The following is a 17532-nucleotide window of genomic DNA, read 5'->3' as shown; positions in this document are numbered from 1 at the left end:
GGGAAGGGGGGGCCTGTGCCTGCCTGGCCTCAGCCTGAGCTCCTCCAGGCCACCCCGGGGCCCCCACTGTGTCCTCCCGTCACCCCACACTCACTGAGGGGTGGAGGCAGGTCACTGCCCTTTCCATGCCACCATCGTCCTCCATCAAGAGGGGTGGGGACAGTCCCTCAGTCAGAGGCCGCTGGGTGTAAAGTGTCCAGACGCGCCTGGCTCACTGCACTGTGGTGGCTCCAGAGTCGGGGACAAGTCAGCACTGTGTGGGGGGGACGGGCTGGGCACAAAGCAGGACAGAGCCTTGAGCGTGTAACTCTGCCCTCACACACACATGAACGCTCACACACACACACACACACACACATGCTGGCCAGGGCTTCCCCATGGACTCTGAGCTCTCAGACACCAGGGAGCTGCCTGGTCAAAACCCCCATCTCCCAGTCGAGGAACCTGAGGCCTGGACACGCAGTGAACCCTGCTCCCCCTGAGCAGTGTCCCTCCAGGCCATGTGGGCTTGGTTCACCAGCCGAGGAGCACTTTCTCCTTGTCGTGGCTGAGTGGAAGGGTCCAACCACTGGAGTGGGCGTCGCCTCGGTCCCAAGGACGCGGTGGTGGTGACCCTGATCACAGGTAGCGCCGAGCACCCCGTTGGCTGGTGGTGCGTCTGCCCGTCTGCCTGGAGTTTCCCTGCAGGCACACCCCCCGCCTCGGGCGCCGGGACCGTGGCCTCCCAGTTCTTCGGGTCACGGTGCTCAGCCACGGGGCCCCCGCCCTCCTGAGCTCCTGCCATCCCCAGGTGGCCGGCCGGAGGAAGCCGCTGGACCAGGACGTGCAGTGGCAGCGAGCCTGCCCCCGCCAGGCCTTCCGGGCCAAGAAGTGAAGGCGGCTCCCAAGCTCAGGGGGCCAGGCCACCCCAGCCCCGACCAGCAGGCAGCAGAACCGCCGCTCAGCGAGGACCCGAGCTCGAGGGGCATCCTGGAGTCAGCGGCGCCCTCTGACCCTTGACTGCCAAGCTCCCCCGGCCCTCAGGACCCGGGGCTCTGGCGGGCGAGGACCGAGCTCTGGGCCCTGCTCTGTGACGCCCCCTCCCCGGCTGCACGGGGCCTCCCTGCAGCCCGCGTCCGACCTGGCACGGGGCGGGTGTGCTGACCGGACTAGGCCCTGGCAGGCCAACTTCCGCACCGCGGGCTGCATTCCGTGCCCTCAGCTCTGTAAACACAGGGAAACATGTGGAGAACGTTTCCACCAGCTGGAGCCAAAAACATAACGTCCTGCAGGGCCAGCCACCACCTCCCCGCGCCCAGAGGCGGCCCGGCGCGCCTCCAGGAACTGCGGGGCCGTCACGGTGGCAGGTGGCTGGAAGTGACTCAGAGTCCGGTCCCCGTGACTCACTGGCCTCGAGAGGCATTGGGGTGTAAAAGTTAGAGTTGTTAGAGAACCACCCGATTTCCCAGCCCATAAACCCTGGGAAAATTCCTGCGGGAATCCAGCCCTGGTTGCCATGGAGACCAAGGCAGCCATCTTAGGCTGGGCCAGTTCACCTGTTAGCGTTTTTCTCTCTTTTCCCATGAACACGGATCAGGGTGATCTAGTTCTGCTCCAAACGGCCTCTGGTTTCATAAGTGATGTGTTGACATCTGTGGGCGCCAGCCAGCCCAGGACATTCCTCAAGCACAGGTGCCTGCCGCACCCCATCCGGGCTCCTGGGGGTGAGAGGGCTGGGGCTGGCAGAGACCCCACCCCCGTCATGTGAGCTGTGGCCCAGGCGTGTGACACCGGCCATCTGTCTGCTGCAGCACCGGCCCAGCCTGTACCACAGGCTGTCCTGCCAGAGCCTCCTCTCGGATGGAACTTAGTCATGGGCTGGCCGTATGTTGTAAACCGAACTAAAGCAGTGTCTCGGTGGCCAAACATGCTCCGTTCCATCTGTCAGGTCTGTCCAATTATTGGTGGCTGTGTTGAGAAGGGTTCTGAAGTTCGACCCAGGCTCAGAGGGGAAGAGGGTTCAGCTCAGTCAGTCAGTCATGTCCCACTCTTTGCAACCCCGTGGACTGCAGCACGCCAGGCTTCCCTGTCCATCGCCAACTCCTGGGCTGCAGTGAAGAGTGTGGTGGCCCATTAGCAGCGACGCTCCGGGCAAAGGCAGCGTTAGTGGCAGTAGAAGCACCCAGATCGCCACCCACTGCAGCAGCTGCTGAGAGACCAGAGAACGACCCAGAGACACCGCCCCCCAGGCCACCGCTGGAGAGCACTGCACAGACGGGAGGGCAAGGCCACGAGACAGCGTGTGACACTCAGCGCCTCTTCCCTTCCTCCCCGGCCGGGCGGCCCAGGGACCCGGCAGGCCGCTCCCTGTGGAGGACGGACCCTGGGGCTGGTGGGTGGAGAGCGAGGAGCGCGCAGCCAGAGGCGAGTCGGCGCCGGCCGGGCCTTTCGGGGTCACGCGTCTGGGACCGAAGCTCCCCGTGCAGAGGCGGTGCTCAGCGGATGCCCACAGATGACAGAGGAACATGGCCCAGCTGCAGGAGGGAGCAGAGAGATCTCCCAGCACTGACCTGCGAGGCACCTGGGGTTGGACCGATGTTCTCCTGGTGATTCCCAGACCCTCCTTGCCTGGTTGCTCCCAGGAGACCTTACGTGCCTGGGACCCTCTAGGATTTGACATATTTCAGTGAAAGTTCAACCAGTGGAGGAGACACTGTTTTTACTTGTTCAACATAAAGTTGTATATTTCGGTAAAAGGATTTTTCTAATGGAAGGAAACCATTTTCTTAAACATTTCTTGTGGTGAGCGCTTAGCTTCTGTGTCAAAGTCTGACGGTCACCACACCCCGTGCGGATGGCCGTGCACCCGGGACCCAGGCCCCCCACTCCGCTGCGTGCACCAGCTGCCTCAGCCAGCCTTTCAGTGCTGTGGCCGCAGCCGGCGGGCCTCCCCAGGAGCGGGACCTCGCCTGCCCTCCAGGCTCTGTGACCTGCTGACCTCATTCTTAGAGCAGGTAAAGGTCTCCCTGGGGTGTCACCTGTGTGGAAGCCCCATGGCTCTGGGGAGAAGGAGAGAGAGTTGGGGATGCAGCCAGCCAGCGTCTGCCACTAGCAGCCCTGCTGGAGCCCCCGCCCCCACCCTGCAGGGCCCACCCGGCCTGGCCAGGTTCCGGTGAGGGAGCACGCCGCACCTTGGCCAGCACGGGGTCCTGGGGTGTCCCAAGTCCAGCTCGGGGCTCCCCATCTAAATTGCACACACACTCAGGCCCTAAATTAAAATGTCACAGGCCTGTTGGGGAGGCTCAGGTTTCCCGGTCGCAAAACATGAGCCTGCTTGATAAAACAATTTTGGTTTTGATAAATGTGGACTTTCTGTGGCAAAGACAAAGGCATCCTTGAGTCCGGAGGGGAACCTGAAACAGCACATTGCTAAAAAGTATTTCCTGATAATATTTTTAGCACCTGGAAAAAAGGATTTTTTTTCTCTTCTGCGCCTGTGGAGTGTGTGTGTGACTGTGTTTGAAATGTAATGCCCAGCGTGGTGGAGCCGCCTGTTAACTCCAAGTCTCCCAAAAGGGACTGCACATGGCCTAGGGTGAGGGCCCTGGAGGGTCAGCAGGTCTGTGCCTGGGAAGTACAGCCTTTCGGGGTTCCGCCTGCCGCTGGCCCCACCCAGACCAGCTGGTGCACCAGCTTTCCGAGGGGGCCCAGGCCTGGGCATCTCATAGAGTGTGGAGAGGACTCCCTTGGGAGGTGGGCTGGACCCTGTCTGGGCCGGCCGCTCCCACCAAGCCTGGAGGAGCAGTCCTCCTGGGCGCGTCTGCTGGGCAGCACTGTGTGTGCCCTGCCCCACACAGGTGCCCAGGGGAACCCAAACTTAGCCCCGAAGTGAGCCTTTGCTAGGGTCCCCGGCATCCCACCCAGAGCAGGAAGTGCGGCAGGAGGAGGGGCTCCCCATGTACCCCCTGCAGGAGGTGGGCAGGTCCAGCAGGGGTCAGAGGTCAGCCTGGACGTCCTCCACCCCGGGCCGTCTCCCTGTCAGGGTGGGGCCACCGGCCCTCCCGCCTGAGGAAGCAAACAGGAGCAGGCTTTGCTCTGGGCTCTGAACCCACCGCACAGCTGGCAGACGCTGCCCAGTCCACATGAAAGCCCACACGTGGAAAAGCACGTCCTCCTGGGCTCCCCCAACAGGGACCAGCCTTCTGGCCCCTCTGCCCCCTGGTGACCCCATCAGGGCCATGTCCTGCCCCCTCCCGCCTTTGCCAGTGAGGCTCAGGAGCGACCTTCCTGTCCCAGGAGGGCGAGGCTGCCATACCCTCCCCTGACCTTGGCTGTGACCTCTGTGCTGCTGGCATCTGGGCTTCCCCCACCTCCCCACTCTGCAGCTGAGCCAGGGGGTGCCAGGGAGGGGTTCGTGGAAATGCCCATGTGTGCCAGGGTGTGGGTGTGTGTGTGCACTTGTGTGTGTGCTGATATGTGTGTGTGTGTGCGCGTACTGGGGTGTGTGCCAGTGTGTGTGTGCTTGTGTGTGTGCCTGCGGGTGTGTGTGCTGGGGTCTGTATGTGAGTGCTGGTGTGCATGTGTGTGCACATGCGTGTGTGGGATGTGTGTAAGGGGTGTGCATAAGGGGTGTGTGCTGGGATGCATGCGTGTGTGTGTGGATGTGTGTGCTGGTGTACATGTGTGTGCATGTACGTGTGTGTATGTGTGTGTATGCATGTGGGTATGTGTGCTGGGGTGCGTGTGTGCACATGCGTGTGTGGGGTGTGTGTTGGGTGTGTGTGTGTGTATGTGGCTATGTGTGCTGGGGTGCGTGTCTATGTGTGTGTGTGTGTGCCGGCGTGTGTGTGTGTGTGGTGTGGTGAATGCGTGTGTGTGGATGTGTGTGTGTGCTGGTATGTGTGTGCATGTGTGTACACACAAGCGTTCCCCCACCCCCCACCCCTGGCTCCCGCTGAGAGCCGTGTGAAATTGGGAATCTGTTCCCAGGGCAGATCCTGCAGTTAGATGTCATCTCTGAGTTTCTCCCGTAAACATGTGCAGCCTTGACCTTTCTCATCCTTCGTTTCTTGGAGTCACAGTTGTCCTGCTGCCTTGGGGGTCTCCAAGGCAGGAGCTTGACCCAGGGCCGGCCCTCACACAGCTGAGCAGGGCGGGGCTAGAGTGGAACTGGAGGGATGGTCCCTCTCAGGGTGGTGCCAGCAGGGGATCAGCCTCAACAGTGGGCGCCTCCTGCAACTGGGCACCCGGCCCTGATACCAGCCCGGGGGGCACAGCCATCACAGGGGTGAGTGTGAATCTGTGGCCCCCAGTCACACGCTCACACACACAGGACCCCTCCACTAGCTCTTAAAAACCACATTTAGTGTGCCTTGCTCTGACTGCAAAGCAGTACATGCTTGTTGAAGACATGTGAGAAAATACAGAGGAGCACGAAGCCAAGTGTAAAACGGCCCAGCCGCTGAGAGCCGCTGTCCCTGCTGCTCGCTGCTCTCTGAGCCACGCATCCTGGGCTTCAGGGGCCTCAGGCGTGGCTTGTGGTCACGCATCAGCCCACACCAGCACCCGCGAACAGGGACGGGGAGAGGCGCCAGGCTCCGGCCCTGCACTGGGGGCCCAGGTGCCAGCCCCTGTGGGGACACTCAGGGTCTGACTCCCAGGGCAGTGGGCCTGGCGGCGGGAGGAGGGCTGGGGTGGCCATGGACCGGAGGCAGAATCTCAGCTGTGGGCCCTCCAGGCCCTGCCCCTGCCCAGGTGGCACCGTGCCCGCAGCCCAGCATGGACCAGCCAACCTGGAAGAGGGTTGTCCCCAGGTTTCACCCCGGACTCCCTGCTGTGAGGTCTCCTTAGGTCCCTTCTGACGAGGCCACGCAGGGCGGAAAATTCTCTTCATGACCTGCATTCACCCAGGCCAGGTCCTCCGCTCATAAAACCGGATGGCAAGCCTCAGGGCTGGGGTGGTGAGGGGGAGCATGAGGCCAGCCTCTGGCCTCTTCCCGAGAAGCCCATCCAGGAACTGCCAGTCAGGGTGGCCCCTGATCCACGACACTCTGGCAGGAGGGTGGCCAGGTCCCCTGGTGGCCAGGGGCCTGAAAGGGCCCCCGGCCCCGGGGGGGAAACCTGCCCCCCAGGCCCAGTAACTCATGCAGGCCTGAGGGTCTGTTCCGGGACCGCTTGGTGGACAAGGCGCTTCCTCTGGGCTGGCCCCACGCGGGCAGCAGGGGACCCACGGAGGAGGAAGGGGTGGGTCGCTCCGGGGGAGCTGGGCGAGGGCTGGGCCCGCCGCCGGCCTGACGCTTTAAGAGCCGCCTAATTTGCATGGCCCGGCCCCGGCCCCGCCCAGACCCGAGTGACCGCCGGCCGGATATTTAAATCGCGGCCACAGGGGCGGGTCCGGCCTCCAGCGCGGTCCCGCCCGGCGCTTTCCTCCGAAAGAGGCGACCCGAGCGCGGCCCGGCAGGGCGGGCGCGACCCGGGAGTCCACCTACCTACGGCGCGGCCGCGCTGCCCGCACGCCCGCCCGGCCCTGCGGGTCGCTCCCCGCCGCGGCCTCGCTCCGGCCCGCGCTGACCGCAAAGCCCCGTTCCGTCCCCCTGCGTCCCCGCCTCGCCGCCTCTCTGTCCCCTCTGTGTCCGGCTCGCGTCCCCGCTGTGCGTCCCCGCTCCGTCCCCGCCCGCCGACCCCCGGCGATGCCGCGCGGCGCCACCTGGGCGCTGCTCTTGGCCGCGGCCCTGGGGCTCGGGGCGCGCGGGGCGCGCGGCGCGGTGGCCCTCGCCGACTTCTACCCGTTCGGCACGGAGCGCGGCGACGCGGTCACCCCCAAGCAGGACGACGGTGGCTCTGGGCTGCGGCCGCTCTCCGTGCTCTTCCCGTTCTTCGGCGCCGAGCACTCCGGCCTCTACGTGAGTAACCCGAGCCCGCGGGGGGCGCCAGGGAGGGCGCTGCGCCCCGGCCGCCGCCCGCCGCCCGCCGCCCCGACTCCCGCCGCCGCCAGCAACTTGGCACCGCGGCGGCCAGAGGTGGAGTGAGGACAGCGCTTCCTCCTCCGGCGGCCAAGGCCGGACAGCGGCCCGAGGGAGCGGCGGGCGGGGCGGGGGTGGGAGCTCCGGCCAGCCACCTGGGCCCCGCCGCTGCCCCTTTCCCTGCCCGACCGCCGGGGCCGGGGTCGCGCCCTGCGTCCTCCACCGGCAGCGCGGCGGGGCGTCCTGCGTCCCCAGTGGGGCGCGCCCCGCTTCAGCTCCTCGCTTGGCCGCCAAGGTCCCAGCCCCTCTGAGGACCACACGGCCCGCGCGCGCGGCACCTGAGGCCCACTGCCCCGAGGCTGGGGCCTGCCGAGACCTTCAGGGCGCTCTGGGGAACCTGGCAGGCTGGTCCTCTCTGAGCCCCCGGTCACTCTCCTGGGCCTGGGGGAACACTCAGGCCCAGACCTTCACACCGGACACCCGGAGGGAGCGCAGGAGAGTGGGGGCGGCTAGACCCAGGGACAGCACCTCCGCTCTGGGGGCGGGGGCCCAGGCCACCGAGGGAATGGAATGGAGCGCCTCACGGCTGCATGGAGCATTCACACATTGGGCCCATGCGCCTGCACTCCGCTGACCCCCAAATCCTGGCTGGAAGAGTGCTGGGCACGGCTGAAGTCCTGTAACCTCCCACCCCGGCGCCCGCCCGCCCCTTCCAGCAGCCCCTCCACCGCCAGCGCCCCCCCCACGTCACTCACCCCCATCAGCAGCCCCCCAACCCCGTCACTCACCCCCATCAGCACCGCCCCATTTGACCCCAGCTCAGCCCACATCCCCTCTTCCTCTCCCGCCTGGGCTGCTCCGACGCCGCGGGTGGGAGGGGACAGCCATTCTCTCTCGGTGCCACCCACTGAACTCCCTCTGGGCCCGGCCTTGGACAGAGGGGCGGGGCTGACTTCCGGAAGTACAGGGTGGGCGGGCACAGCTGCGCTCCGGGTCTCTGGGAGCCAAGGAGGCCCATACACCCTAGAAGTGGGAAAACCCGTGCTGGCACCGTCTTTCCAGAGCATTCTGTCCAAGTGCTCTCCTTGAGCACGCGGGCCAGGCTCAGCCCCTGGCTGCAAGTCACAGGTGAAAACATGATTAAAACAGTTGACCCGCTTAACCGCCTCACCAAAAACACCTACCCCTGTCAAAACAACTGGGAGAAAGGGCTCTGAAGGGGATAGCTCTGCTAGCAAGACCCGTGGGTTCAGGAGAAACCAGCACTGTGGTTCGTAACAAAATACCTGTCTCCAGAGGCACTCTCTCCCGAACCTGACACGGTCCAACACCTGCCGTGGGGACAAAGAGCCCACTTCACATTGTCTCTGCTCAGCAGGGAAGACAGTCAGATTCTGGAGGACACCTTGCCTGAAATAACTGCCTGCGCCCCGTGACCAAGCAGGGAGCGGGGCAGAGGGTTACAACTGAGGGCAGAGAAGGGAAGGGACAGGAAGCGAAGGCGTTTATTCCCAAGCAAGTAGGTCGGACTGCTGCGTCAAGGGGACCCCTCCCGGCCAGCCCCCAGCTGTGGTCTTTGTCCGGCTGGGCAGCGGCCAGCCCCCAGCCCAGGTGCTGCGCCGGGCTGAGGGAGCGCCCTCCAGGGCTGGGCCCCTGCCCCCGGCCGCTGCCCCCGCACCCCAGCCAGTGCTCCACAAAGAGCCGGTTTGTGGAGCGGGAGGACGCACGGGTGGGTGAAGGCAGGCCCCAGCCCTGACGCTGCCCACAGCGTGACCCTGCTTTCTGCTGAGAAACGGACCCGGTGCTGCTGCGTGCGGGGTGGCCCCCTACGGCAGAGCCCCCACATCTTGCCACAGCAGCTGTAGGCGGCAGTTGTCAGGTTCTGAGAACTGTCGAGAGTCCCTTATCAACACAGACCAGGCCAACACTGCCAGCGGGCATGGCGGTGGCAGCCACCCCGCGAGGGGAGCCCTCCCCGCCAGGAGCTGGGTAAGCGGCCACGCCATGGCCTGCCAGCCTGGCTGAGGGGCAGGGCCCACTCGGGGTGGCATGAGGGCTGAGACACCAGCAGAGGGCCCGGTGCGGCCTGAGGCCCTGTGCCCCTGCAGAAGCCCCCAGGTGCAGCCCCCCGAAGGCCGCAGAGAGAGATCTTAGCTCGTCTGGCATCGGGTGCCCACTGGTGCCTTGGGCAGTGATTCTTTTCCCTCCCCCAGGAGGGAGTGCCAGGCGAGCAGCATCCGTGAAGGTGCTGGGTACCCTGGGAGGGCCCACAGTCTGATGCCAGGGTGTGCTAGCTGAGATGTGGACATGTGGTCTGTGGTCATGTCTCTAAGACTGAGCTGTTGGGGGTGGTGCCCAAGGTGGTACACCCCCCACCTTGGTGTGCCCCCCGCCCACCCCCCAGAGGCTCTTCCAGCCCCTGCTGGCCGCTCACCACAGAGCTGTGACCCCCTTGACTACCGAATGCGGGTCTTCCCTGCCCTGGTCTCTGGGGCACCCTGGTGCCAGTCCCCGGGGGCCAGCCCTGGGTGGGAGCTGGAGCATGTGGGCAAGGCAGGCAGTGAGCCCTGCGAGCCCCAGGCGAGTCCTGCTGGCCGTCGACCTGGCCTGTGCCCTGGCTGGTGCCCCAGGAAGGGCTGGCTCCATACCTGGCATCTGCTGGCCCGCTGGCAGCCCCACTTGGGGCACAGTCCCACCTAGCCTCTCCCGGGCCACCCGCCCAGGGGAGGGGCTTCTGCCGAGAGCCCAGTCCCCCAGCTCTGCAGGCCTGTCCTGCTAGTGACAGGTGTCCAGCTGGCCCTGTCCCAGCATCTGCCCACCAAACATCTGCAAGAGCCACCTGACCCCTGGACAAAACCAGTGAGACGGAGGCAGGCCTGGCAGCTGAGCTCTGCTTAGAAACGCATGAGCCCCCAGTGAGCAGGGAGGGTCCTGGCCGGGCCCCTCCCGATGCCCCCTTCTTGCTGGTGCCCGGGGAGGACGGAGAGCCGGCAGCGGTCGAGGGAGTGAGCGTCCTGGGGCTGCCTGGTGACTCTGCTCTGCACCAGGGCCGCCAGAGGGCCGCCGCACACGCGCATTTGTCTTTGCACACCGGGGTGGGGGCATGCACGGAGGTGTGTGGGGACATCAGTGCACTGAGCGGAATGGCCCCCAGCCACTCACAGGCCCAACGCCCGGTCCTGGCTCCCAGACACCCACAGGGAAAGAAGAAAACGAACCTGGGAAATCTCGCTGCAGAAAGGAGGCGCGTGACCCACGGACGATCAGGACTCAGGGCACAGAGGCTGTCGGCCGGGGGCTCTAGGCGGCCGCGGGGGATGAGTGAGGCGTTGAAACAGTGGGGGTGACAGACTTGAGTCCGTGAAGTAAGGACAAGCCAGTGGGTTCACACCGATGTGAGTAAACATGCGACACGGCGCATAAACGGAGGACACTCTGCGTGCCGGGCGCTGGGTCGCCGTGCCTGTCCTCGGCAGGGAACGTCCTTGCCAGGGAGATGGACACACTCTCGGCTTCAGGGGGTGAAGGCCATCACTGCTGCAAGCTCCTTTCACGGTTCAGAAACACCTGTCTGTGCAGCAAAGGGAACATGGTCAAGCAGGCAGGGCAGAATGCTAGCATTTGCTGAGTGTGGATCCAAAGTGTGAGCAGTGTCTTGTAGGCTTCCTGTGAGTCTGACTTTCTACCAGACACCTCGTTCCCCTGGGAACGCCTTCCCGTGGGAACCCCTGAGCCCCGGGCACGTACCTCGCCACCCTCATTGGGAGGCACGCCTGCCCGGCTGGGGAGAGCTCAGGTGGCCCTGTCCCAGCTCTCGGGGGCTGTGATGCTGGAAGTGGCCAGCTGGCCACACTGCACCCCAGACAACCCACCTTTCACTCACGACAGACTTGTCACTGGTTCACTTTTATGTGTTCATCTCGAAACCTTGATGGAGCCCCAGTGCTGAGTCAAGGAGGGGACACAAAGCAGCTGCAGCGCTTGATGTTCAGTTTTAAAACAGCTTCTGCCCCGTTTGCTCGCGGTGCTCGCCCGGCCTTGGGGGAGAGTCGGCTCCTAGAAGCAGTCTTATAAGCGTCGGCTGCTCATCTTCTCGTCTTCAGGACGATACACCCCAGTTCCATCATGCCGAAACAAGCTCACTAAGTGTTCTGGCAAAATCCCTCCACGTGTGGCCAGATGCATTTGGGGCCGCCTGTCATGCGAGTCCCCGCTCTGCACACTTCTTCCAGCGTCACACCACGAGCAGTTTGCAGTTCTCGAATTCGCTGTGAGAGCCGCGTCTGCTGACCCCGTGGCTGTGAGCGCTAAGTCACTTTAGGCGTGTCTCACTCTCTGCGGCCCTATAGACTGCAGCCCCCCGGCCTCCTCTCTCCACGGGACTCTCCAGGCAAGAATACTGGAGTGGGTTGCCATGCCCTCCTCCAGGGGGTCTTCCCAACCCAGGGATCAAACCCCTGTCTCACGTCTCCTGCACTGGCAGACAGGACTGTTACCACTAGCGCCCCTGACTGTAATTCTTTTAACCAGCTACGAGCTGTGGACTGTGCGGGTGGCCTCAGTGTTTCCTGGGATGCTCGAGTGCACATCCAGCTTACACACACCTTTGTCCAGGTCTTTTGTTCTTTCCTTTTCTTACAACAAGTTCCTCATCCACAGCCTCCTCTGGGGTGAAGGGGGCTCCTCGCCTGAACTGAGTCAGCTTGGAGGTTACTGCCTCTGGCCCCCCAGCTTCCAGGCCACACAGGGCACCTGTGGTCCAGCTGATGATGGCGTGGGGGCAGTGGGCAGGCTCAGGGACAGAAGAAGCGGGAGGACACCACTCCTGTAGCCCTGAGATGGGGCGACTGCCCGGCTGGACACTCCCCATACCTCCTGTGCAGGGGGCCCAGCCTCAGCACCTCAAGGTCTGTAACTAGCCCTCTACAAACTGGACATGTCGTTCATGGAACGCCCACTGTGTGCAAAGCAGTGCTCTGCTCCCAGCCCCAGGACTCAGTCTGAGCGCCGGGGGCTGAGTCCAGGGCCACAGGAGGGGCACGGTGTCCTCTGAGCTGCTCCAGGGTCTGGGTCTAGAGCGAGACACGCCCCCTTGGGCCCTCAAACATTCCCTGCCACCTGCTCCTGGCAGGGGGGCACAGCATAGGCAGCCCAGAGGCCTGCTGGAAGTGGGGGCTGGGATCCCGGAGGAGTGACCACCGTCCCGAGTGAGCCTGGCAGGGTGTGGAAGCAGAGACACTGGGTCTGTACTCGGAGATGACATCGGGAGGGGGGACCACAGGGCTCAGGGCAGCAAGGTCAGACTGTGCTGGGTGCAGGCTGCTGTCCCTGCAGTGTCCAGGGCCCCCTGGGGACTTGGGATCTTGTCCTGGGGGACACCTGGCTGAGGGGTGACAGGTGAGGGAAGAAGGTGGCTTTGCTAGGGTGGGGAGGGGAGCAGGAGCTGTGGTCTGCTGCGGGGCATGGGAGGAGGGGAGGGGCAGTGAGGCCTGCGGGAGGCTCAGGACAGGGCCTGGCCCTCCTGGAGAGGCCACCCTGGTGGAGGGGCTCAAGGGCCTGGGCTCAGGGCCACAGGTAGGGCCACGAGGCCCAGGAGGAGACCAGAGGGTAGTCATGGGGAGGCCTTGCCTGGACAGCGGAGGAGGGGCAGGGCGTGCTGCCCAGGAGGGCCTTGGGGAGGGCTGTCCTCCAACCTGCCCTCTGGGGGACTGTCTCCAACCCCCAACCCCTGCGGGGCCTGACGCCAGCCTTCTGCCCATCCCCAGGCCTCACCCTGGTGCCATGGCAGCGGCTCCGGCCCTCTCAGTCTGCTCTGGCACTCCTGCGGCCAGGAGAGGCCCGCCCAGCACACGGGGTGCTTAGGGAGGGCCAGCCTCTCCTCTGCGGGCTCTGGTATCCAGGGCCCCGGGCCCAGCCCACAGTTGTCCTGTGAGCAGGACCCCAGTCCCCAGCTGTGCTTGTGGAAGGAATCCTGGTTCCCTAGAAAGCTGCCAGGAAATAAAAGACATGCCTACATTTTTCAAAACAAGCTTATAAAAGGCCTTGGGGCTTTATTGTTTTATTTCTGGCAGAGATGTCAAAGCAGGAACCGAGGCCCCACCCTCTGTGATCTGATGTTTGCAGAGCTGGGTGCTGCAGCCGTGGAACCCCGGCTACCCTCCAGGCCGGCCCGCCCAGCCCGGAGCAGCCCCTACCCAACAAGGGTGGCTCCAGCCAGCCCCAAACTGCCTGGCTCAGGGACCAGCCAGACACACGTCACACACTTTCAGCTGCAAGTGGCCTCTGAGAGAGTCTCCAGGACGTTTCCGCTCCTTCCCCGCTTTATCCAAGTCGGAAATGCCACCAGGCGGTCTCTGCACTTTCTCCTGGGTCAGGGGAGGGCCAGCCCTGCTGCCAACCCCCTTCCTGGCCACACACACCCCCAGTCAAGGGCAGACCTCCTCCACGCCCCATGGGCCACCTTCCTGCTGCACATGGCCCTGGGTCTGTCCCAAGGGACCAGCGACTCGCCCACCAAGATCCTTGCCTACCAGCATCCTAGGTGAGCAGTCAGCACCTGCGGCTGCCCACCCCATGTGGTTGGCTCCAACCACACCGCCTTCACGGGGCAGCCTGGGAGCGAGCCCCACCCCGGGGGGCCAGTGCTTAGACCCTCGGAGAGGAGGACCCTTCTGTGGGCAAGCACAGCAAAGCCAGCACTGCCCCCGAGGCTTGGGCTTGGGAAGACCAGAGGGTGGCCACGGGGAGGCCCTGGATGTCAGGAACTACAGGAAAGTGGCAGGCAGAAGGGGCTTCAGAGCCAAAGTCCTGCAGGCCGCTCCCAAGTGTCCTGCTCCCTTCCTGCCCCGGGGGGTCTCCCTGCCTTTCTGCCAGCATCCCAAGGTGAGGGGAGCGGGCAGGGCCCCCAGTGATGGCTTCAGGCCCTGAGGGACATGGGTGCAGGACCCCAGCAAACAGCCAGTTCCATGTCGGGTTTCTGATCCATCAGCGGCTGAGGATGTGCTGGCCCTCGCAGGGGGTCCCGGTCGAATCCTTTCTCCTGTTTTCCTGTCTCTGTTGTATGTTTTACCAAGTGCTAGCACAAGTCTGGAGAAGGAAATGGCAACCCACTCCAGTGTTCTTGCCTGGAGAATCCCAGGGACGGGGGAGACTGGTGGGCTGCCGCCTCTGGGGTCGCACAGAGTCGGACAAGACTGACGTGACTTAGCAGCAGCAGCACAAGTAGAAATATAATAATAAGACTGACATCTTGTGGAGGTTGCACTTGCAGGCCCCTAAGGGGAGGAAACACAGGGTGGGGTGGAGAGGGGCTCCCGCAGGGGTCCCCGCACCCCCGGACCCTGCCCCGCTCGGGGATGTCCTTCTCTGGACAAAGGACGTCCGAGGACAGTCCTGTCCAGGTGGGAACGCTGGCCAGCAGCCTGGCCGCTCAGCACGGGGCCCTGGCAGCGGAACAGGGCCGGCTTGTTCTGCGTCCTCCCCGGCCCACGCCCCGCGGGGAGGGCGGCAGCCATCTGAGGCGGCCCGAGAGGGAAGCCGGAGGCGGCCAAGTGCTGGCGGGCAGGCCCTCCGGCAGGTGGCCCAGCCCCGGGACCCTGCGGCCACGGCCCGGGCCTGCTGCCCTCCTAACTGCGCCGCCGCGCCGGCGCCGCCCCTCGCCCTCCACTCGGTTCACCTCCTCGCGGCACAGAGGACGCGGCTCCGCGCGCAGGCCCCGCCCACGCCCCGAGACCACGCCCCACGCTCGTCTCGCCACGCCCCGACCACGCCCTCCGAGACCACGCCCCACGCTCGCCTCGCCACGCCCATCTCCCTGACCACGCCCCCGCACCCCTGCTGCGGGCGTAGTCCTGCACCTGCCTTCCTCCAAACCGTTCAGGCTCCTCCGTCCATGTTCTGTCTGTTTACAATTAAAATACGTTCAAGCTACCGCACAAGTCCACTCACCTCACACGCTGGCAAAGTCATGCTCAAAATTCTTCAAGCCAGGCTTCAGCAGTACGTGAACCGAGAACTCCCAGATGTTCAAGCTGGATTTAGAAAGGGAAGAGGAACCAGAGATCAAATTGTCAAAATCCGTTGGATCATAGAAAAAGCAGGAGAGTTCCAGGAAAACATCTACTTCTGGGTCACTGACTATCCTAAAACCTTTGACCGTGTGGATCCCAACAAACTGTGGGTAATCCTTCAAGAGATGGGGACACCAGACCACCTGACCTGCCTCCTGAGAAATCTGTGTGCAGGTCAAGAAGCAACAGTTAGAACCAGACGTGGAACAGCACACTGGTTCCAAATTGGGAAAGGAGTACATCGAGGCTGTATATTGTCACCCTGCTTATTTAACTTATATGCAGAGTACCTCATGCGAAATGCCAGACTGGATGAAGCACAAGCTAGAATCAAGATTGCAGGGAGAAATATCAATAACCTCAGATATGCAGACGACACCACCCTTATAGCAGAAAGTGAAGAGGAACTGAAGAGCCTCTTGATGAAAGTGAAAGAGGAGAGTGAAAAAGCTGGCTTAAAACTCAATATTCAGAAAACTAAGATCATGGCATCTGGTCCCATCACTTCATGGCAAATAGATGGGGAAACAGTGAGAGATTTTATTTTCTTGAGCTCCAAAACCACTGCTGATGGTGACTGTAGCCATGAAAATAAAAGACACTTGCTCCTTGGAAGAAAAGCTATGGCCACCCTAGACAGCATATTAAAAAGCAGAGACATTACTTTGCCAACAAAGGTCTGTCTAGTCAAAGCTACTGTTTTTCCAGTAGTCATGCATGTATGGATGTGAGAGTTGGACTATAAAGAAGGCTGAGCACCAAAGAATTGATGCTTTTGAACTGTGGTGTTGGAGAAGACTCTTGAGAGTCCCTTGAACAGCAAGGAGATCAAACCAGTCAATCCTAAAGGAAACCAGTCCTGAATATTCATTGGAGGGACTGATGCTGAAGCTGAAGTTCAAATACTTTGGCCACCTGATGTGAAGAACTGATTCACTGGAAAAGACCTGAAGTCAGGAGGAGAAGGGGATGACAGAGGATGAGATGGTTGGATGGCATCACTGACTCGATGGACATGAGTTTGAGCAAGCTCTGAGAGTTGGTGATGGAAAGGGAGGCCTGGCGTGCTACAGTCCATGGGGTCGCAGAGAGTCAGACACAACTGAGCAACTGAACTGATAATTAAAATGTATTATTTAATATTTAAAATAATATATTTTAATTATTAATACCTAGATCATCTTCAAGTTGTTCATCAGTTTCGCCGCGGTGGACTTTTGGGGTTATTCCTACTTTTAGACCATTGTTACTGGGGCTGTTTGCGAAACTCCCTGAACGCGTCTCCGGGTGCACGTGGGCGTGTCCAGGTGCACATGGGCGCTGGTGCACAGGTGGGCCCTGCGGGGAGAGGGGTGCACCTGCCACTCCCACCCTGACCCAATGGTGTGGGCCGGTGAGAATGCGATCCTGTTGTCCTTTTTTATTCCTGAGCTGAGTGCTGGATCTCCTCATTTGTAAATGCACTAAGTCTTTCTCTTTTCTACTGAGTTTGCTTTTTTCATGTTACTTTATGGGAGTTCTTTATCTTCACTGGGTCACAAGTGTTGCCAATAGATTTTCCCTTTCTTTCTGCGCCTATTTCACTCTCTGTAGTGGCCTCTTGGGTGAATAGACACGCTTGAGTTTAACGTGGTTAGTGAACCCATCTTTATTTTTATGGTCAGAGGTTTCTGTGCCTGATTTTAAAAACTCCCTCCAAGGCATGAATACATTTCCAGCCATCCTCCCACCCGCCAACAGCCTCACGTGTGTGGCCTGGTCACTCACACCTGTGCCCCTGCGTACGCACACGTGACCCCACTTGAAGGAGAGTAGCCCCTTTGGCTGCCCCCTTGCCCGAGGGCGCACATGCTCGGGCACTCTTCTGTGTCTATTTAGATCGTCTCTGATATTTTCAGGACAGTTTTATAACTGATGGCAGGGAAGACCTGCATGTTTTTGTTAGACGTATCCTTGAGGACTTGATATTTTCTGCACATATAGATGGTGTCTTTGCTTCGTTTCTTTTCTACTTACTTCTGTTAATGCAGAATCTCAGTTGAGCTCTTACCTTTTCTAATACTATAGTTAAAACCAGACCAAACCTCTTATTAATTTTACCGCCTTATCCAGATTCTTTTGGGTTTTCCACATTCGTGTTCATGGCATTTGCAACTGCTGATTGTGGCGTTCCTTCATTCCTAATCATTTTACACTTGGATTCATTTTTTTGCCTTTCTGTGCTGGCTGGATACCTGCATCCTGCAAATGTAGTGTTCAGTTCAGTTCAGTTCAGTCGCTCAGTCGTGTCCGACTCTCCGCGACCCCATGAATCACAGCACGCCAGGCCTCCCTGTCCATCACCAACTCCCGGAGTACACTCAAACTCATGTCCACAGAGTCGGTGATGCCATCCAGCCATCTCATTCTCCGTCGTCCCCTTCTCCTCCCGCCCCCAACCTTTCCCAGCATTAGAGTCTTTTCCAGTGAGTCAACTCATTGCATGAGGTGGCCAAAGTATTACAGTTTCAGCTTTAGCATCA

The 17532-nt window shown here is 61.8% G+C and overlaps 2 protein-coding genes across 14 annotated transcripts in view; both read left to right on the top strand.

The window, feature by feature from the left end:
- Window positions 1-874, top strand: part of CROCC2 (ciliary rootlet coiled-coil, rootletin family member 2) — a 54659-nt gene extending 53785 nt beyond the window's left edge. Inside the window, 1 exon segment of the mRNA XM_088836021.1 lies at window positions 791-874. Coding sequence (XP_088692147.1) covers window positions 791-874 — 84 coding nt within the window.
- Window positions 875-6273: 5399 nt separating this feature from the next.
- Window positions 6274-17532, top strand: part of SNED1 (sushi, nidogen and EGF like domains 1) — a 76124-nt gene continuing 64865 nt past the window's right edge. For 9 of the 13 annotated variants that reach the window (XR_008682866.2, XR_008682865.2, XR_008682867.2 and 6 more), the window contains exon 1: window positions 6275-6881. Coding sequence is in view for 10 of the 13 variants with exons in the window: in XM_055403726.2 (XP_055259701.1) it covers window positions 6669-6881 (213 nt within the window). In the remaining 3 variants the exon portion in view is untranslated. Of the gene's footprint in view, window positions 6882-17532 lie in introns of all 13 variants that reach the window. The other 4 variants (XM_055403723.2, XM_055403717.2, XM_088835038.1 and 1 more) reach the window with 3 other exon arrangements.

This window comes from Moschus berezovskii, chromosome 4, assembly GCF_049115385.1.
Source record: "Moschus berezovskii isolate FMDL1 chromosome 4, NW_MosBer_1.0, whole genome shotgun sequence".
NCBI lineage: Eukaryota > Metazoa > Chordata > Mammalia > Artiodactyla > Moschidae > Moschus > Moschus berezovskii.
Note: the sequence above shows the minus strand (reverse complement) of the source record. Positions and strands in the feature narration are given on the sequence as shown.